This window comes from Hermetia illucens, chromosome 6, assembly GCF_905115235.1.
Source record: "Hermetia illucens chromosome 6, iHerIll2.2.curated.20191125, whole genome shotgun sequence".
Classification (NCBI taxonomy): Eukaryota; Metazoa; Arthropoda; class Insecta; order Diptera; family Stratiomyidae; genus Hermetia; species Hermetia illucens.
In genome coordinates, this window is record NC_051854.1 from 2,895,370 (window position 1) to 2,916,798 (window position 21,429).

The 21,429-nt window shown below is 41.0% G+C and overlaps 3 protein-coding genes across 8 annotated transcripts in view; all 3 read left to right on the forward strand.

Annotated features, from left to right (window-relative positions):
• Positions 1–1,618: 1,618 nt before the first annotated feature.
• LOC119659354 lies at positions 1,619–3,776 on the forward strand. 4 transcript variants are annotated; one of them, XM_038067405.1, is made up of 8 exons: positions 1,619–1,771; positions 2,045–2,192; positions 2,258–2,570; positions 2,633–2,712; positions 2,790–3,099; positions 3,161–3,271; positions 3,381–3,572; positions 3,628–3,776. In XM_038067405.1, the coding sequence occupies exons 1-7, from the start codon at positions 1,714–1,716 to the stop codon at positions 3,543–3,545; spliced, it is 1,185 nt and encodes a 394-aa protein (XP_037923333.1). In that variant the 5' UTR covers positions 1,619–1,713; the 3' UTR covers positions 3,546–3,572; positions 3,628–3,776. The 4 variants fall into 4 exon arrangements, with proteins under 4 accessions (XP_037923333.1, XP_037923334.1, XP_037923330.1 ...); XM_038067406.1 differs by having other exon boundaries at positions 3,632–3,776; XM_038067402.1 differs by having other exon boundaries at positions 3,381–3,564.
• Positions 3,777–7,972: 4,196 nt separating this feature from the next.
• LOC119660430 lies at positions 7,973–9,680 on the forward strand. The gene is made up of 6 exons (XM_038068980.1): positions 7,973–8,264; positions 8,324–8,642; positions 8,759–8,841; positions 8,921–9,230; positions 9,295–9,408; positions 9,469–9,680. Exons 1-6 carry the CDS (start codon positions 8,065–8,067, stop codon positions 9,628–9,630), a joined length of 1,188 nt encoding a protein of 395 aa, XP_037924908.1. The 5' UTR covers positions 7,973–8,064; the 3' UTR covers positions 9,631–9,680.
• A 10,217-nt stretch (positions 9,681–19,897) lies between these two features.
• LOC119658623 (ras-related and estrogen-regulated growth inhibitor-like protein) overlaps positions 19,898–21,429 on the forward strand; it is a 187,724-nt gene continuing 186,192 nt past the window's right edge. For all 3 annotated transcript variants that reach the window (XM_038066119.1, XM_038066118.1, XM_038066121.1), the window contains exon 1: positions 19,898–20,503. The gene's annotated coding sequence lies outside the window, so the exon portion shown is untranslated. The remainder of the gene's footprint in view (positions 20,504–21,429) is intronic.

Below are 21,429 nucleotides of genomic sequence, written 5' to 3' on the forward strand. Positions count from 1 at the left end.
ACCAGATATTAATGACGGCGGTGGTCAAAGGGTGGTATAGGCTCCAGAGCGAAAAGTGGATTGGTACCACGGTGGCGTATAAAATCTGAGGAACGACTGGTGAACCAGCACCAATAACTCTACTACCAAACCCTATTTCCACCTTCACGTGGTGACGGCTGGGAGTTTTTTTCCTAACGAGAAACTACAAGCGGATAAGTATGAAGCCGAGTCTCGCACGCCTAAAAACGCTACAAATTGTATCAGCATCGTCCGTGGGATCCTGTATATACTGGTGGTTTTACGTGAGTATTTGTCGTGTAGACTTAAAGCCACGGTTTTCTTAAGACACGGATTGATTTTCAGAACCCTACTGAGGCGAGGACAGCGGTATTAGTCTATGCAGAGTTTATGGCTCAGCATTCATACTGGTGGAAGCAAGACCCACCTAAATCTCTAGCGAACTAAGAAGTACTCTTCCGAGTTGTAACCCAACTATACATTTGAAGCGCCAAGGTCTCTTGTTCGCTTGGATGTCAACCACAACCCCAATGAAACACCTACTCGGGGGCTAACCACTAATAACCGGGCTGAAAGTACATGAACCAGGAATTCTCCTGAGATATTAAAGTTCAGAGGGCTATCCTGTGGTAGCAGTATACCCCTGATAAGGTTTCGTGGCCGAAGCTACTTCAGATCAGTCGCTATGCAGAATCGAGCCTAAATAGGCTTTGGAGCATTGGCTTAATGCATCACGATCAACAAGTCGTAGTGAATGCAGCATCTCTCAGTGCCACCTCGTGGAGGGTCTCCTCGGCCACTTGGTTTTGGTTTGGCCAACAGGGTTGCTGCTCCGTCTCCCTCTCCATCAGCATTCGTGGCATGGTCAACCAAACCTCGTGGTTTCTAATGTGTATAAAGAGTTGGTCTGCAGGTTATTACCAACGAAAGCGAGGTTCTCAATGTGAGCGGGCTAAGTTTCTCTTTCTGGGAAACTTAAGGGCTCTTTTCTCGATTCAACAGTTGATTGATAGCCAATTATTAAATGAAAGCAATTATAATACTTTTCATTGTAGGTAGCATGTTCCGTATTTCGGGAATTATTTGTAATCAAAGACCTGACATTATTTCGGCAACCATTTGATCTTATACTGAAGAAGGGATCATATCGTTTTAAATAAAAAGATAAGAGATTAGATAAGCTTACTATGGAAAGTTATTCAAATTGTTTTCATTTGTATCTTCTTTTTTATTTTGTTGTGCTATGAGATAGGTCTATTTTTCATTTTCCTTCATTCATTTTTCATTCTTCCATACCAAGAAATTGAATGTCACCTTCTTCAGCAAGACTTTACCTTGATTTACGAGTCACATGAACATTTGTAGAAGATTCTGTCATTGGATTATCTAGAAACGAAATCGGGCATTACGTATTACAAAAATATTGAGAAATATTACAAAGGTTGTCAGTTGAATGAATATTTGTTGATTTCTTTTGATTGTTTCTAATTTGATAAAGACCTAAAGCCAAAAGTATTTGACACGCGTCCAATTTCTGGTCTTATTAAAGATAAGTTAACCTATAGTTACTATATCGAAAGAGTGACATTATTTCTTGATAGTGTCAATTCACTAGCTATTATTTTGGGTGTGAGGATCATCGCATTTCAACTGAATAAACTATAAATAATTGTCAGTGATATAAAATTGGCAGTATCTTTGGAGTTCTCAGTAATGAAGGCACTTGTGTTAACGTTTTTTGTAGTCTCGCTTGTAAGCGGAAATTCACCGCGTAAGTTACATTCTAAAAGTATAATTAATTATATTATTAATTTCGTATTGATTTGTATTATAATACAATATAATATTATTTTATAATATTTTTTTTAATTCTTCCCTAGTATAATTTATTTTATTCGCACTTATTAGATATTATTACTGTTTTGTATTGTATTTATTATTAGTTTCATATCTAGTTGAATTATAATTGCTTTATTGCTTTATTTGGTTATAATACAATAAAATAATTTATTTATGTTAATATTAAAAAAAATTCTAATAATAGGAGACTGTAATTTACGTTATAACTATAAAGCACCTGGAATTTTCGTGAAGCAATCCAATGGGGACTTGAGTATCATAACATCTGGAAATGGAAAAATCCCTTTATCGAATGGTGACTCTATTGAAGCCTTTTGCAGCACAAATTTCACGTGAGACATCAACAATAACTTTCTATTATTCGAAAATAGTAAATTCTAATTTCTTTGATTTCAAGTGATTTAGGTGACCAAACATTTGATGGGAAATTGAAGAATCTGACCTTCACCTGTGCAAATGGAACTATATCTTATATTCCTGCTCCGAACTATGCCCCCGTAAAATTGAATGATAGTCAAATGAGCTGCCAGCAGGAAGCTCTGTTTTATGCCCAACCAGTGCCTTATTGTCAGTTTATGGGCCTTCAATATGGCTTCCAAATTTCAAGTACTCCAATATCCCTTGCAGAATTATGTTATAATAATCAGCAGTTGCAAACAACATTTGTGCACTTTGTTCTGGGAGATCGCTCACAAATTTTAGGGGAACAGGTAGATGATTTTTGCCTGTCAAACTAAGATATATGCTATAAAAAAATTTAAATTTGTTCCAGACAAAACTCAACCCTTCGAATATATCTACAATACTAAGCCAGCAAGCATTCAGTTTCAGTAGTCAAGCAGTGAATTCACAGTAAGTATCCTTCCACCTAAATTCAATAAGGACATCTTTCAAAACGTCGAAATTATTATTTATTTCCAATTTACAAGAGAAGAATCACTGAGGAACTCCATCGCTACTTTTGCGCCACTACTTTCCGCAGATATCAAATATGAATTCGAAGGACTTGCTCCACTTAACCTTCTTTCCGATATGTTTATCCAGTATACCCAGGACTTTAAATATGCATATTTGGTTCCTTGGTGGTCATCATTGAAAAATGGTAATTGGAAGGCTATTATGGCAGCCATCGAGAACATCCAGGCAAATGGTGTCTATGATATCTACATGGGGACATCAGGGAACATTTCATACCCAAATAATAACAATGACGAGGTTGTTCAGATTTTGAGTTATTCGGTAAGAAGAATGGCCAAAAATGAATAAAAGTATCTTTAAAATCTAAATAATTTCCTTTCAGGATGGAAAGATTATAAAAGTTGTACCGAAATATATCTGGGTCTACATAAAGGAGCGAAATACTCAGGACAAAGGTGTGACAATTATTGCGGTCAATAGTCCCTTCTTTGATGTAAGTTTCAATTATTAAGTCCTGTCTAAAATCTAGTCTAGCTAGTTCAAATATATCTAAACATAGATACTATAGATCCCTATCTATTATCTGCTACTTCTCTTGACAGGAAAATGCCAAGGATGCTTTCCTCTGCAACGATGTGTGTCACAATGTGGACTGGCTGTCTTCGTTATTGTTAACATCACACATGCCAGCTTTTGGATACGTATATTGTTGTCATCCGGATGATGTTGGGAAATTGTTAAATGGATTCCCTCAAACTAATAATTGATGTCAGAACAAATTGTCAAGTATGAAAGTATCTTTTCAATTCAAACCTCAAACTCCTTCTCTATGTATATGTTTACGTCAAGGAAGATGCCAGGACATGCAGAGACGGTGTGCATATGAGACAAACTGATCCTTTCTCCTCCTGTGTGTAGCGATTGAGAGCGGAGATGTAGAATTTGTCGTAGTTATTGTTACGAGGGGAGAAATTTTCATAAATTATTTAGATTAAGGAGACCAGGTATATCAACGGTTGCACTAATTGGAAGTTTAATAAAAGCTTGAGGGGTGATGGGAAAAATAGTTTCTTTTTCATTTATTTGGTGAAACACAGCACTTCAGGTTAGGACATTTTTGGAATATCTAGAATATTTTGTCCCGGCAGGACAATTTGAACCAAGGTGCTCCACTGGCAAACTGATAGCCAGCCACCTCAATCATCGCACCACATCCATCAAATGGATTCAACTATATATTCATTTCCATATCATAGCTATAAATTATTCCACGTGTCAGCACTATTTGTTGGTGTCTTGAGCTAGTAGCGAAGAAGACGGGGCAGTAACCTTGTCAGCTAGAATAAAATCGGATGGCCGAGAAGAACCTCTACGCGGTGGTACCAAGAAACGTTGCACCATTTAGACTTGCTCGTCTGATACAGTAAGCGAATACTCCAAGGTTTAATTAGGTCGATCTGATCCGAGTCTGCAAGTAGTACCTTCGGTCACAAAACGGATATCATTGGAACCGGTATAATCCTCTGAATTGATAGTTTTCATCCCTGGTTCATGTACTTTCAGTTCGGTTGTAAGTGTTGACCCCTAAATGGGATTTTCATGGGGGTGTGGTTACGTCCAAGCGAGCAAAGTGATCTTCAGGCTTCAAATTTGCGGGTGCGTAGTCCTTAGTCCGGTTGAGATTGGGTAAGCCTTACATCCACTAGTATAAATGCTGAGCCATGCATAAACTGGTACGTTCATTGCTTTGGGCTCTATTCGTGGTCACAAAATCAATCCGTGTCTTAAGAAGACCGTAGGGTTAAGGCAATTCGACAGGTACTCACGTTAAACCACCAATGACGTAACCAAGGACATACCGCTACCTGTTGCAATCTCTAATTTGAAGGGCGACCGTCGGCTCCCGTCTGAGGAAGAAAAATTGGTGAGGAGGAGAGGGAATGGGGTAAGGGAGCTCCAGACGAAACCAAGGAAGACGCTTAATTAAAACAAAAGAAATAGTTCGAACCTCTTTTCATTTAAACTTTTTAATGGTGTTTTCGTCTGCTTGATAAACAGATAGTTAACGACGGCGCTGGTACGAGAGGGTTTGCTTCCGATAAGGTGCTTTATTATGTTTCAGTTGTCTTTTACGTTGCCGTTAATCTTACTTCGCCTACAAAGTCTCAATTCAGGAAATCACGAAAAGGGAGGAACTGGATTTTGAATTAGAGGAATCCTCCTTGACGCAATTGGAGTAAAAGAGCTGAACTTTACGAGATTATTTAAGAAAACCACAATGGGTGTTAGGTCATAGAAATATGTTTAATGCAATAAGGCTACCCCACATTTAGTCAAAGAAGAAAGAGTTGCACCTACACCAGACAAACAAAAGGAATAAAAAGATCATTCCTCTAGGCAAACAAAACCACAAAATATAATATCGACATTGAGAAACGGGGCTAAGGGCGTGATAAGTGAGAAGCTGAGGTTACAAGTGCAAGGCCCAGAACTTGAATTTAAGCCACAATAAATATAGAAATGTTTCTAGTTTGGATCAAAAGAATAAGCTGAAGCAAAAAAGACAAACTGCTAGCCTACTACCGAACCAGGCGAACGGCTCAAAGGGCCGTAAGTAAGGTTGGCCAGGCGCAAAAAGAGCATGCATACAAGGAAGCAAACAAAAATCCTATGCTGGCCGTCTAGCGGACCTAAAGGGAACGCTTTAATGAGCTCTGCATGAAGACGGATATAAACCCATGGGGGAGCGCCTATAAAATTGTCATTTGATAACTCAGAGGCCGATCATGTACACAGAATACGTACCCTACCATCTTGCTAAAATTCAACCTATTATTCTTCTAGGAAAAGAGCGGCACTAAGGCTGGCAAACCTCCAGTTGAGCTATCCCCAGATAGACCCATATGTTTTCTAGACACTATGGGAAAAAAGTTAAAATGGGTAATCTACAATAAATTGGTCTCGGTTGTTGAGACCCAAGGAGGTTTTTCAGATTGGCAGTATGGGTTCCGTAAATTGGTTACTTGCTTGATTGAATGCAATTTGTGCGATTCACAGAAAGTATGGTACTAGCAAATATTGCGTGGTAGTAACCATGAACGTGAAAAATGCATTCAGTTTGGTTAATTAGAATGATATACAGAGGTACCTGTCGTCGGTTGGTGTTTCCACCTATCTCGCTCCCATTGTGGATGGCTGCTTGCGAGAACGGAGGCTCTGGAATGCCTTGCATGATATATCTCAGGAGTTCTTGGTATTGACGGGTATCCTTAAGCGCTCGCACTCTGCCCACTACTGAGGAACATCATGTAGAATGATGTACTTAATACCCCGGTTCCAGAGAAGGTCATGGTGGTGGGCTACACTGACGACATTGCACTGGTTTCTATCAGTGCGGTTTGGGCTTGGTTGGGTACGGTTGGGCCGGCAATTAGGGAGGAAAATATGGAAACGGTGGTTTACAAAAGAACAGTGGAGTGGGTTCAGCCTTTAGGACCGTTTCAGATGAAGTGGCTTTCGTCATCTCGGGAATAATGCCGATTGACATCTTAGCAGAGTTGATGGCGAACATACATAACATCAAGTACATCTCTCCTCTATTGGAGGCGAAAAAAGCCGAAAGGAAAAATCATCTATAACTGGATGGCAGAAAGGTCGTTGGGCACACCGGTTTATGCCTACTATCAGGGAGTGTCTTAAGAGAAAGCTTCCCACCGATCATAGAGGATGCAGTCAATATCTGCATATGTTTACATTGGACACCTCATCTGATTGTCCAAAATGCCCGAAGTTCGCGGAAGAACATAGGAACTTAAAGGAAAATCTAGGTGAAATAATGTCACCGGAAAATTTTGTCCGGAGAATGGTAGCTTGCCTGGAGGATTGGAATGCGATCAGCTCTGTGATCGTAACGATCCAGGGTAAACTGCAAAAAGCGGTGGACGTCAAAAACTTTACAGGAGTTCTTCACTGTTGTCCTTTCAAAATTCTTGGGAACTCTTCCTACAAGTTTTTCGGAGTATGCTAAGCGTGGACGCTAATTGACCCTTTTGAGGGCTAAGCGGTCAGTTCGGAAAGTGTCAAAACCCCTTTCTCGGTGCTAATATTTTCAAATCCAATAGATCAATTTTGAGTCACAGATAGACCTTTATCTTAAGCTGGAAAAGCATTGATAATGTCTTTTTCGCTATTTTCTTTCAGGCGATGAGGCCTGAATCAGCAACTTTTCAAAATCTCCCTTTTTTCTCTCACTCTGTCTCTGTGCATCACCCATTGTTAAAGGTAATGAAACTGATTCATGGCTTCATCATTCGTAATTAAAACAATATACAATGGAAAGATTGCGTGTATGCCGTGTACTTTTCAATTTATCGGAAGCACTATTCAAATCTTCTATCTTACGATGAATCGATACACTTCCTCCCTATACGTAGATATTTCAAAAATAGTATTACAGTCGTGATTCAATCGGTCAGCATTTAATTACTGCTATCGATTCGATAACAACCGCCAAATGCTTTTGATTTCTGATTATTGATTATTGATAGTTGACAATACTTTATCACAGGTTCTGTCTCTTCTAGAAGATTATAGATAATTTATCATTATTTAATAGAAATAGACGCATACGAGCAGATACAAATATCTATGAATGTTTCTGAAATTGATATCAATATGTTGTTGTGACCCATCATCGGGGTTTTGTCATAGAATACACTTGAAAACAAATTTTGTCATTGCGGAAGATACTGTATCTATAGGAAATATCTATATTAATAATTAACGAATTACAGAAAAGTTGGTGTTTCCCCGTAACAAACAGTTTGCCATGCAAAATATTCGACCAGACAGAATAAAATCGAAAACTAATCACAGTTTAAGCTTCGGATTAAAAGGGATTAAAAATGAATCAATTTTGCGCTTCAGACCTCATAGTTACTGGGGGAGTTAAAAGGATTTAACAGATTTATCCCCTAAGTGAGTTGAGGATATTTTATGGGTCACGGTGCGAAACATAAGGAATAATATAGCAAAGTTCATAGAAAAGATACTCATCGCACACACTGTTTAGTATCGGAAATCGGCTAATGATTGATTAATCCATTCAGACAGTTATTCCAAGCGATTTAAATATTTTATCATGTTTATCAGTTCCAATGCTGATTAATGTCTGCTGTAGCTATATATTCCGAATCTTTTCGGTTAGGTCACATAGTCAAGAAGTGAATCGATCCAGTTGTTCCCGTAATTTATAAGAATTTATACTTAGTGTTTAGTGACCACAAAATGTTTAATTTAAAAGTGTTAGTAGTCCTGCTAGTGTCAGCATTTCTTGCTGAAGGATGTGAATTGTCCTTAGATAAAAATAGACCGGGAGTGTTCCTTCAGCAGTTTTCTTCTAAAAAGCTGGTCTTAGACGTTAGTGGCGGTTCTGTGTCATTCGCTGAAGGAAGTACCATTCAAGGATATTGTAGTTCGGGATTTAGGTATCCAACTCCCAAAGCAATAAAAAGGCGCATCTTGTACTATCGGACTCTATTTTCAGAAATTTACTAAGAAATCAACAGAGCTACAATCAATCTTTCACGAATGTAACCCTCTTGTGCCAGAATGGAGACATCTTCTACCTTTCCGGAGATAGTCTCGAACCTGTGGAGTCGAGATATTCACTCGCGTGCTATGAAAGTCAAGCTTCCTTCTACATTGGTCCTGTGGATTATTGCAAGAAATTGGGATTGGTTTACGGAATGAATATCGATGGGACTCCGATTATATTCGCTGAAGTGTGTTATGATATTGAGAACATGGAAGTGGACTTCATACACTTTGTGATGGGAGAACGACCGATTATCCTTGGAAAACAGGTACCTAGTTTTCTAATGATAGCAATACTTAGCCCAATACTTTCTTCTTCAACCATTAGATGTGGCGAAGTGAAGTGAAATAACTTAAAGTGACCTTTTCCTATTCCTTATTCTAGGTTGATGTCAGCCCAAACAATATCACGTATCAACTACAAAAGGACCAACTTTTCACATTTGCTGAACAGAACTTAAAAACATTGTAAGCCTCAACAGCTTTATTCCAAATTAACAGTGTATAACTTAAAACTAATCCTGAATTCCCTTTTAAATCCTCTCAGAGACAGTGCCTTAAGAGCAGGAGTCAAAAAGGAACTCCCAAACTACGAGAAAATCGCTCAATATAGCTTCGACGACTTGACACCAGTTAGATCCTACGCTGGAAGATTCCGTCCTTTCACAGACAGTTTTGAAGCCGTAAATTTAATTCCATGGTGGTCAACGCTGAAGTCGGACAACTGGAAAACGTTCTATGGAATTCTGGAAAAACTATCAGTTGACGGACCAATTGATATTTACGCCGGAACATCAAAAGTTGTCCGATATCCAGCTGATGATGGATGTTATGAAATGAAGAATTTCACATACAAGGTACGTAGGTGACCAGTCTTATCTGCATAATAATAATCCCATCATTCAATTCGAATTCTGATAGGTTGATGCGACGACTAGTGAAACTGTTCCACTGCAAATATGGAATTATATTAAACCCAGAAACCAGAATATATCTGAAGTGGTGGTAGTTGGAATCAACTCGCCTTTCCTAGGAGTAAGTACTGAGTGAAATTGTTCGTAACGAGTAGTGTCCTTACGTATCTTTTCTACATAGTTCATCTCTAAAAGTCCGGACATATTTGGAACTGGTAACTGCAAGGACACTGTTTGGTTGGATCCATTTATGGAAGTTCGACGAATGCCGGCACTCGGTTATACGTTCTGTGTTACAGTGCAAGAAGCAGCTGAGAATCTAAAAGGATTTCCAGCAGTTTAAAGAACCATAAGAAGTAAAGTGAAAAAGAAATTGGTTAAAATGGCACAAAGTTATCGTTTTTTTCTGTAATTCCTCTCTTCTTCATCTTTAGTTTTTGCCTCATTCGATAGCGTGGTGGGCTCGATTCATTATCAAAAAGATAACCGCCTTGAATTGAGAGGGACTTATTTGTCTAAGATTTTCAAGGTTTACTGGTTGAATGCCTGATATAATTTGATTCTTTAGTGCGCTAGCAGGACGGCTCCTACGACCGGCTAAAGGAGCAGCTCATACGCCAGCTGTCCCACCGCCAGCTGTTTCGAGAAATGAGGCTGCTGAGCAGCTTAGGTTAGCTCAGACCAAAACGTCCTTGAAGCTTATCTCGATCTCTTCTTTTCAAACTTTTTTTCTCCGAATATAGTCAGATGGGGGTTTTAGTTTTGACCTTAGTTCTAAAACGTGTGGGGGGGGGGGGGGGAGGGGGTGTTTGGATCAAAGGCGAAAATAACTCAACCCCAAAAATCTAAAAAAAAATCATGATGACGTTTCTACATGAAATCTCTGACAGTACTCTCCATCCGGTACTGCCCAAATGAAGTTAAAAATAATAATTTATTAGGAATTCCCCCCTGTTGATTTTAAAGCGCAGATAATAGATTACGATTCTGGAAAATTTGGTGAAAATCCAGCTATTATTAAAAAAGCTATGGTGGATTCAAATTAACTCTCCCTCGCAAATTTATTGCACTGTAAAAGCATCGCCTGAAAAGAAGAGTGAAGACGTTGAAATAGAAAATGAGCAAGGTAACGAAAGTAACGCCTGTTCGCAACAGGAGAGAATAAAAACCAGGGAAAAGGCTGGCCGAACGGTTGAATAGGTCACCAAACCGCGAAGAGAAAAAAGTGCTCAGCTGAAAGCTGTGGAGGAAGCTGCCGGCGAAACTCAAGTAGTCGCGATTTCTTTAAAAAGGGAGTGGATCTCACAAGTAGGATGTGGAAGCCTCCGAAAAGGAAAGATCGGAAGATGATAAGACCGGCGGTTATCATCATCTCCAAACGAGTTGAAATGTCATACGCCCTTAGAAGAGTGAAGGCAGACCCCGAAGACATCATTGAGCCAAGCTGGAAAATCAGTAGGACTGGAATCCGACATAAGAGCTAGAAGGCCGGATATCACTATAGTCTGCAAGGATGTCGACGAGATCATCTCGAACGAGAAGGTTCGCTGTGCCTTGGAAAAGTAATTAGATCTTATCGGACTACATAAGTTAGCTATAAAAATTCTAAAAAAAATCCTACTATGAAAGACAAACCACAATCATTAGTCTAACAGTGGAGGCAGCACGCTTACTGTTTGGCAGCAGGAAGAGTCAGAATAGGCTGAGTTGTGTTCGCTTCGATCACATTATGAAAGCATGCACCAGTTCAAATGGCATTTCGAAGTAGTGCAGGAGATACGGCGCAGAAGGCCATTTCAGCAAGGATTGGAACTAGATTTGGTACTCACGAATTTCGAAACTTAAAGAAAAGGGTTTGGGCTTCCCTGGACCCATATAAGCACCACTTTAGCCAGTAAAGTTGCTTGGTAAGGACTACACTCACAATGACCACCAGGCAATCGGCATGGGAATACAGAGCGAGTCGCGCTTGAATAAGAGCTTCTTCAGAATGCCAAGTGGACGGTGGAAGTTTTTAAGGGGGCACGTTTTCCGCGGCACTCAAGCTCGAAAATTCCTGGATATTTCAGCCAGAGATAAAGTTAACCAAATCATCCGATGAGCGACGGAAGCATGCGATGCTGGTACGCCCAAAAGGCCTCCAACTACTTGTGGAACAACGAAATCGTAAGGTTGTGAGGCCAATTGGGACGATTGAGAGGAGCCACCACCCAGCCTCCAAGTAATATCTAAGTGAAGGTGGTCCTGCAGGGCTGGAACCGGAGAGACCCGAGATGGTTTTAGTGGGTGCGAATTCGTTATTTCCCTTGCTTTTTTATTTTGCAACCAATACACCACTTTTTCAACTCTCGTTTCTCTTAATCGGCGTCTTCCTTCTAAGATCTAAAATAAAAAAAAAGAAGATTTTAGTGCCGAATCTGCACATATAAATGATTTAATTTGGGTTAGCTTAATTAATTTATTTACGCCTGAATTTAATCTTAACTTTCTGTGATGGAATTCAAATTGTTCTCAATATTCTTATTGTCGCGAATCCATTAAAATTTACTTTATGAATTTTTTATTGATATAATGATTCTCTTAACAATCATCTTCCAGTCGAATTAGCAATAATGGAGATATTGTCAATGAAACTTAATCAAATTCAATTGAAACTTTCCGCAGTTATATGTAATTTATTTGGGTGTTCTCTTGTGCCCCATTTTATTCATTATCCCTACTGAGGGGGAAGGAAAGTATTGTGTGGGGTAGGTTGTATTTTCCGACCATCTTGCATCGATTCAAGTGACGTTGCATACGGAAGTTAGTCGGTTTTGGTGAATGCCGCTAGATAAATTAGACCATGATATAAAGCTGCTTCTGATAGTACATAAGGTTCTTAGAATTTTGCAAGTACACCGATGATCCCAACATTTTATTAGGTTGTTGCACATGAAATGGCCGATTTGGTACTGAAATTTATTTATTCAATCAAAATAAGTGCTAGTCGATTCAAGACACTTCTCCCAGCGAGATACAAGAGCATGTGTGCCAGTTTCGTAGAAGCCCAATTTTCAGGTGTTAATAAACTCGTCGAAGGCAATTTTGATAGCTTTTCCATTCCTAAATTGTTTTTCGGTCAAAAAATCATGCAAATGCTTAAAAAAATGGTAATCGGTTGGCGAATGGTCCGATGAATATGGTGGATGAGGCAGAGTCTCATACTGCAATTCGTTCAACTTTTGAACCGTTGTTCTGGATTCATGAGGTCGTGCATTGTCGTGAGGGAGTATCACATCATCTCTGTTGACTAATCTCGGTCGTTGAATACTCAATTTTTGGTGCATTTCCTCGAGTTTGGCGCAGTATTTCTGTACATTTATCGTTTCTCCAGGTGCCAAGAAAGAATAGTGGATAACTCCAGCTGTAGACCACCAAACAGTCCTTCTTCGGATAGAGGCTCGGTTTCGGCATATGCTTCGGCGGCTCATCAGCATCTAGCCATTGTGCTGATCGGCGACGATTGTCGTATAATATCCACTTTTCATCACATGTCACTATTCTGTGCAAAAAGGAATCGCTTCTGTTGCAGGAGAGTAAAAAACTGTAAATTCCCCTTCGAAGCGCCATGTTTTGCTCCGTAAGGGCTTGCCGAACCCATTTGTCGCTTCTTTACCTTTCGAAGTTTTTGCAAGTGCCGGGAAACTGTCGAATAGTGTACGCCCAGTTTCTCTGCAATGTCTCTCACAGACTGACATGTGTCGGATTCAACTAGCAAACGCAGCTCGTCGTTGTCAATCGATGGTCCTGGATGTCCACGTGGCTCATTTTGAAGGTTTATGCCGCCTGACCGGAATTTTTCGAACTACCGCCGTGTGGTTCGTTCACTTACCGTATCAGCTCCAAATGCGCTGTTAATGTTCCTGGTCGCCTCCGCTCCTTTATGACCGAATTTGAACTCATACATAAAAAAGTATACGTTCTTGGCTTTTCCATCCTTTTTTCCTTTTTATTCACTGTTATCACAACGATGGTCAAACTGAAATGACTTCTTGATTAAATGTAGGAGTATTAATACTTCATTATCCGACACCAACAGCGCCAACTGGTGGTGATTTGATACAGCAAAATCGCATCTAACTTCACTCGATTGCCAAATTGGCCATTTCATATGCAGCAACCTAATATTTAGGCATGGAGATATGTTAGTCCTTCCCAAAAAGACGGTCAAGACTCAGTAGTGGACGTATCTTTCCTTGCGAAATATATCCTGCTAGATTGAGAAAGCCCTTCAATATTTCCCATTTTCTTCTGGAGTTCTCGCTTCACGTGATCTTTGCACGTGGATAAATTTCGACACTCCCAACATATGTATCCCATTAAAGCCCCTATATCTACATAGTGCATGCATTTCACGTTTAGTGTTTAGATTATTCTTACATTTGTTTACGATAAAAAGTACAAAACCACAAACTTGGTTTTGCAAGCACGTTGCAACTATCAAATACACGTTTCGTACTGAATTACACATTTCTAATGCCAATGAATATGTTTTTCCGGTAATTTTCACATTACTTGCTTCCGTAGATTTTAATTATTCAAACCTGTCAGTATCATTTCAAAATTCTGGTCAGATATTACTTGACTTAACCATCTTAAGTAGATTAAAAACTAAAGCTCTGTAATATGCTATTGATTTCAGACATTTGGATCCGCACATGTCTAGATAAGGGAGAGAATCTAAGAAGTTTTTAGATGGAATTGTATCTTTACAAAGTTGCATTATATTGCGATTACGCTGGATTGGTGGAAAAAATGAATTAATTGATATCCTTTGTTCGAAGAGTCTATTTAAAGATTAGAAAGTGAAGTTCAACTATCTTTCAGCACTAAATGAATCCTGAACTGAACTATGTCAGTACTACGAAAGATATCCCCGAATCATCCCCCATCCCATGGCAATCGCACCTGGGTTAAATTGCAGCACATTCAAGCAAATACTTCCAAGTCAAGATTTTTTTATCAAGTGCAAATTGCAACTGTCACTAGATGCATTAAGTAATAAATACGTCGAAGTAAATTAATACGCACGTACCTACATTTAATCGTTGTTTATCGCAGCATATTTTCGCGACGATAGATCCTATAATGCCTGGTCCCATCTGTTCTGATAAGAAAAACAAACAGCAAGCTCCCATCGCAGCGAATGATCCGCGGATCATCATCCTCGCATACTTGCACTTGCATCTGATGATGCACTTATTATGCACTGCAATGCATTCGCTGCCAAAAAGTGCACGCATCATCGACTATTCCAATATTATTGATCACTTGCCGATTGTCGGCGGGATGGCGGTGCTACTTGAACCGGTCGCAAATCAACGCAAAGTTGGCATCACCTGCAATCTACGATCTGCAACAAATAATTGATGCTTCGTCAGTAATTGCTTTTAAATTAATCTACCCGGGGACGGTTTTTTTTTGCCCTGGCCCTGGTCGCTGCAGTCCAGGCTGAAGCGAGTGACATGATTAAGCCAACTTACAGACACACATTACTTCATATATTTCAGTATTTTCATTTTTTCATTAAGTTTTGCGAATATTATGCTAAAATATGCACCCGCATTGCATATGGGCCGCAGTGAAAGTAAATTGAAAACGCTATCATCGGTTAATATGTGCAAAGGGAGATGTCGGTGCATATATGATACGTACTCGCTTAATGAATGGTACAAATTTCGGTTTATTACTTTTTTTGGGAGCTTCTTGCTGCCTCCGCGCTGGAGGTAGGAGTGGACCTGTAATTGGATGATTTGTAATGCAGCAGCGTCATGCAGTTAGGAGGAATTGCAACAGAATTGCATTCGTAGTGATTTGTTGCTAAATTTTCGGCCCAAATATTGGTCATCATTCAAATGTGATTCTGCAATATTTGCGGGAAATACATGGTGTTGTGGTCTCAGTTTTCTTAACTCTCGTAACAAGTACACCTGCCTTTAGTCTGCCTCATCAAAGAAACCCTGTGACTTCTCTAGCTCAAAAAACATGAGGAGTTTCCAAAACAGACGCGCCCACTTCAAATAAGTCCTTCTGAGTATTTTTGTGGAATGGGTAAGAGTATTACAAACTCAACCCTGTTTAGGGAAACACTGCCTCAATCAACATCGCCTTTGTTACACCGTTTTCAGTTCCTTCTAAATTGGGGTATTAGTCTGACAGTCTTGTTCATTGCATTCCTTCTTGTGACTCCAGGGTTTCTAGGATTAGCCTTGCGCTTCCATTAATCTCGGACCTCCACCGCACAAACACCGGAAGTAGATCGGGCACGTGTGGGATTGTACCCACTAGAAACCACCCCTGGTCTCTCCAGTCCCAATCCCAGACCTCAGCATCTCCGAGCCTAGGTTCCCCCCAACGCTTGGTTCAGATTCCTCCTCTCTATTGTGAACCTTGGCCAGTAAAGCATCAGATGCTCTGGATCCTTCGGTATGTCATCGAATCTAGGACAATTTTTTGAATCATCAAACCCAAAGCGGTGCTGCCTGTTGGACTTCGAGGAACTGAGTAATGTGGTAGTTGGTCACCCGATGTTTCCATTTCAGCCACATTTTAATGTTGGAGATGAGCCTATGTGTCTGTCGACCCTTCCTAGACTCCCCTCTCCCCCCTCTGCGTTACCAGAGATCATTCGACTCTGACCCCGTGGCATTCCTGCGTTCTATACATCATTTTGAAGCTCAGACCATCCCCCGATAGTAGTGATCACGAATTAAGCTCCTTTTCTCGATGCCCTTCCATATATTTTGCAAGGTACAGCACACTCGTTTCTTTCGACAGGAATCATGATATCATCTGATATATTTCTAAAAGTACTGCAAACCCACAAAACCATCAGCTAGTAAACTGAATTTACTTGGTTCCGTCTCTCAAAGTTTGTAAGCGCCTCTGCCCACACAGGTGACGAGTAAAGCTAGAAGCAGCCTCCGACAGTGTTTCGGCCCGCCAGTATTCGGCAACATTTTTGTAAGTACCGCAGTGGCACTGGTTACCTTTTGGCATGCATGCCTCACATTAGGAAACAATGCACTCTTTGGGGCTCACATCCGTCCCGTACCAGAAAATCTTCTCTGATAGGTAATTTCCAACATGAGTCGCTAAATACTCGGGAAAACCTATATCAACCAACGCCCCTTTTATACTACTCCAGTTGGCGTTGTTGAATGTAGAGTCGACACGTCGAAAATCATTCTGGTGCTGCGACAAACCATTGCTGTTTTCGACGATATTGCAGGAGTCTGTGGTAGATGACTCCATCGATCATTTTCCCTATTGTATCCAGCTGCCATATAATCCGCTTTGAAACTGTATTTCCGGGTGTCTTGTTGGGTTCGCTTTTCCCACTGGGCAGGGAATATTCCTTCTTTTAGGAACGCCTCGGAAACGTTTGCGTAGTCCACACTGCCAACTTCAAAACTCTGTTAGGAATGCCACCCAAACCTGGGATCATGTTGCCGACGATTCTACCACATATTTCTTGCAGCTCTTTCGCAGTTACCGGGGGCACTATGCCCTCGTTGAGCTGGACAAAAGGTTACCTTCCGTTATTTTCATCGCTCTCTAACAATCTCCTTTAGGGACCGAGTGCAAGTCATCTGGGGTAATTTCAGCAGCTTTTGATTATCAACCAAGATGTTATATCGACATTGTCACACAGCTGTCTGAAACAGTTTTTTTACTCCCTCGAATTGTTTCTTTTAAGTGGCCACGTAGTTGCCTGTGTACCTCCTCTCGACGATGGCTACCGGGCTTTCCCTAGCCTCTAGAAGAGTCTCCTTGCCCGGAAGCATACGGCTCGCAAAACTTTCGAATTCGTTGTTCCACCAGTAGTTGGGTTGCTTGTTAGCGAGGAATAGAAAGAAGTCATTATAACCTCATGCCAAGTGATGAGCTGGTAGGGTGACGATTCATTTTATTAAATCGGTGTGATAACTGTGCTCGATTTTTCAACCTTGCGCTGGGAAAAATCGAAGCAGTCATCTTGGCTAAAAAGTGAGATTATTAAAGAAACAAAACGTTGGGATGAGATTCATTGGGAACTGTAGGAAGCGTATACACTATGAGACATATTTAAACGTTTTTTTATGGTTTCGGTAAGTGTAAAAACGTGAGATGGTTTTGTGGTTAAAATTTTAAGTGAATGTTGGGATGGGAAGTAGGGAATTGAGAGGAAGGGGATGGAGAAGCCAAGCAGTCCTGAATAGGGAAAAATGAAAAAATGCTATTAGCATTCAAGTCTCCCGTCGATACGTCATAGGACAAAGCAAACGAAATGATGCAGTCATTGACACTACGTTTAATTAATTTAATCATTCTTGCTCTCCAACCCTTTCTAATAGCTCCATTCATGAATATCTTTAACACTCCCAAGACTTGTTTGGACTTCCATCTCGATCTTCTCCTTTCCAACCTTCTCGAGCGATATTTTTCCCTTTTTTCACATTCTTCGAATGGCTCATCGCATTTCTTCCTCCTTCGTTTAGACTCCTTCAAAGATCTATACTAGATCCTCAATTTTTCCTATTTTTTTTTGCATGTGCTTCGTCTCCCATGGACCGTCCTTTTTTACACTTTAGTGCGTTGAAGCTCCGTGAAATAAATGTCACCAAACACCGCTTCCTATATTACTGACTCTCACTAAATTTTTCCCTATATGGTTTCTTTATTTTCTAGATGGACAATGTCTATCACATATCTAAGCCCATTTTCAGATCTCGAGCAGGAGCTCCATTTTGCCCACATGATAAATTTTGCTTCCAAAATGTATGTTTTCATCCCTCGCTGTACTTCCAACTCCTCCTCAGTCTAGTTTTCTGTAAGACTTCACAATTCCTTAAATATATTTCTATGATTTGGTCTCCTTTTAACAATGCTAACTGCTTCGCTCTTGAAGCTGTACAAGGCAAATTCTCCCGATCTCTATTGTCAAAAAAATTCTCCTCATATAGACTACCAATCCCAACTTCGGGCTCTTAGTTTCCGTTGCTTGCAACAACGCCGAATCTTCCTTAATGTGTATACTATATTCAAGCTCCTTAATTCGCATTACCTCAGGTAGCATCTCTCCATTGCTTCTTACAGTACAATTAAGGAGGACATTTTCACAGAGCTTGATCTTTGTCGACGTCGTGGCTCGATAGCCCATTTCGCGCCTTGACCTGTAGGATGTCCTTCCTTCAACCATCTCGACCCATCAATCACGTCCTTGAATTTTTAAATCCGAGCAGTGATGCGTTGCATTCGATAACATTATCTGCCCAGTGCTTTCGGGATTTCCCTACCGGTCTTCTTCCTTCGAATATCCTTTTAGATATCCGAATGTCGCCCATACGTTGAAAGTGGTGAGTCCATTGCAGCCTCCTAAGTTTCGTTAATTTGGAGACGACGACCTTTAAGGTCGTCAAATATTTGGTACAACTCATGGTTTGTATCTGATTCGCCAGTGGTTGTACTTTCGATTAGCTCCTACTATTCTCCTGGGGACCCTCCTCCCGAGTGTATTGACCGCGAATGTGATACCCACTTTCACTAGAGCTTTTCCTGGTCTTTCAAACAGCTTCAGTTTGGTTCCTCTGACTATATCTCCTTGCTTAGTTTTAAGCCCACTTCCGGAAGACCATACGTAATTTGTATGTTCTGTATATATCCTTTTTTAGATAAATAAATAAGATATTTTCAGCAATCTACTGGAATTTGGAGAAATTAATATAACGACCTCCTTGGAGTAGCACTTGTTCAAATATATCTGTATTTTCCAACTTTAAAGTATTTTACCCACAATTTACTGGCCTTCAGATATCTTTAAAATCTCGGCGCCCAAGTGTGGGTTAACTTCTCTCCTTCGATGGGCGAATTGAACTTGAGGCACCGCCGAGTAATGAAAACGTTATAATTCTACACTGATTTGATGCGAGCAAAAACTTCCTAATCTATTCTTTATATCCAGCTCAATAATGGCATCCTTGCTGTAGTTGGCCAAATTTCAGAAACCTTTAAAGGTTCAGTGCCCAATGTGGGTATCCATGTAGCTGGCGCTGCTCCCTTTGAACAAGGATTCGTCTACATTTGGGCCTTTTAATGACTTCAGCGTTCAATTAGACCAAAAGATGAATCTACCAATAACCAGAAGCTACCTATTTCAGAGTAGAAGCCATCCTCGAAGCTCCTTCATTATCATCCCAAGGATCAAGCTAACGCCGAAGCCCAGTGGTAACATTGAAGACAGAAGAGTAAGACCAGGACCCGAAACTAAAACATGGCTGCTTATAGGATTACAGAATCTAAATTTGCATAATTGCTTGACTATTGCCTCGTTCAAGTAAACAAAGTCTTGAAAAAATCTACTATCTTTCCTACTAAACCAAATTGAAACTTGTGTACTTTCCAGATTATCTAACCCCCCGAGCCGGTAACACTAAGCTGGATCCAAGATGCTGTACAAATTGCACTTTCCAGTATCTTAGCAAGTCTCTCGCACTTGCAGATTGCTCTGGGTCGGTGCCCATGGAATGAAACTATCTGGAAACGGGCCAGGTCGATTGATAAAACCAACCGAGACTCTGCACGGCGACCAGTCTGTTTACGTCTGCGGTGGAACTTGTTGGGTTTCTGGCTGACTAGCGGTTTCTTGGCGGTTTCGCGGGTTCAGTGAGTGCATCACCTGTTGCGGGTCTTCTTGCTCTTTGTTTACCTTCGCGGTGGCGTGAGATTAGCCCAGCTTAGCGGCTTGACCGGATGGATTTTGCTCATTCCGAGAACGGGCCGTCTATCACTCAAGTGCGAATTTCCTCAACGCCTGACTGCATGCGAGCGAGGCGGGCTGCGACCAGTTCCAGTGGTGTCTGTTGTGACCGGTGTTGAACAGGTGTGTCAGGTGCGTGTGTGTTCCGCGTGAAAGAGGAAGGAAAGAGTAGTGTGCTCGCGTGAGGCGGAGAGAGGAGACGTAGTACGGTCGCAGAAAGCGAAAACGCCAGTGAAAAGTGTGACTTTGTGCAACGACCGGCGGCGACAGGTCGTAAAATGTGACAAGTCCAGTTCGCGCCCGCCCACACGCATTTCGCGGCTTCTTTGCGTATTCGCGCGTAAGCTTCGAGCTCCGTTACAAAACTTACCTGAACAGGCCAGGTGATAGCGGTCAGCGGCGTTTCGACGTCGCGCGGCCTCAAGTGCGCGACGATTGTGTAAGTTCAAGTAGCGTTTTTGGTTACTGTCTTTGCGTCTCTTAACAAATTGACAAATTGCCGAAGCCACGGAGGCGCCGAGCCTCTAATTGCAAATCTGCCAGCGCTCGCTGCAATTGGCCAATCTGTCACATCGTAAATATAGTCCAAGGCCTTTCTTTGTGCAATGGAGTGGCGCATTGCAACTCGCGGTCGGGCTGGCTGCAATCAGCCCCGCGATATTGACTCGGCTGCGTGTGCACTGTTGCACCGTTTCCGCTCTGCACTGCCACTCGCTGCGATCCAGATACATCTATCTAAGATTGTCATAAGTGCTCTACGGTGCCCCGACGTTGCAAATTTGTAATTTGATCTTGTGGCGGAGCAATAAGAAATTTGCCAGTCGAGTGGAGCAGCAGCGCTTGCAGTTTTTGGGTTTGTCGTTTTTACCATCGAAGCGTCAATTTTTTGCGATAGAATCGTGATTTCGTCGTAAGAAATTTGAGGTCCGGTCAAAATGCGCCTGGACAAAGTCCACTTTGTCTCGACGTCGTGTTGGGTTCCAATGCCCGTCATCTAAGTGATGACAGACAGGACACCTCAACACGGTTTTGATTGGAAAGATAAGGAAATTGAGGTTGATCCCCTTTAGTATCTTTTGTTGAGCATATGAAGGACTGCGTAAGATATCTTGTGCTCGACTTAGAAGTGAACAGAAACCATGTATGTTACTGACCTAATATCGCGCCCAGAAGACTGTCGATTTGAAGAAATCCAATATTGGTCTCCAACCAAGCAATGTAAATTCTTAGAAGTCAGTGACAAGCTAGTGCTGACCAGAAGGTATCGTTTTTCCGTACTTGTGCAGTGTCTGCGTTTAATAGAGGTTCATTGTTGCTGCAGAGTTATCACCTGTGGAGGACTAGGTGTGATAATGATGAAGCGGA

What these genes read in the sequence shown, in the direction of transcription:
- LOC119659354 (XM_038067405.1), top strand. Translation starts at nt 1,714, where the DNA reads ATGAAGGCACTTGTGTTAACGTTTTTTGTAGTCTCGCTTGTAAGCGGA. An exon ending in CACAAATTTTAGGGGAACAG is followed by an intron (nt 2,571 to 2,632) that starts GTAGATGATTTT and finishes AATTTGTTCCAG; the next exon opens with ACAAAACTCAACCCTTCGAA. An exon ending in TTCAGATTTTGAGTTATTCG is followed by an intron (nt 3,100 to 3,160) that starts GTAAGAAGAATG and finishes ATTTCCTTTCAG; the next exon opens with GATGGAAAGATTATAAAAGT.
- LOC119660430 (XM_038068980.1), top strand. Translation starts at nt 8,065, where the DNA reads ATGTTTAATTTAAAAGTGTTAGTAGTCCTGCTAGTGTCAGCATTTCTT. An exon ending in TATTGTAGTTCGGGATTTAG is followed by an intron (nt 8,265 to 8,323) that starts GTATCCAACTCC and finishes CTCTATTTTCAG; the next exon opens with AAATTTACTAAGAAATCAAC. An exon ending in GAACAGAACTTAAAAACATT is followed by an intron (nt 8,842 to 8,920) that starts GTAAGCCTCAAC and finishes AAATCCTCTCAG; the next exon opens with AGACAGTGCCTTAAGAGCAG.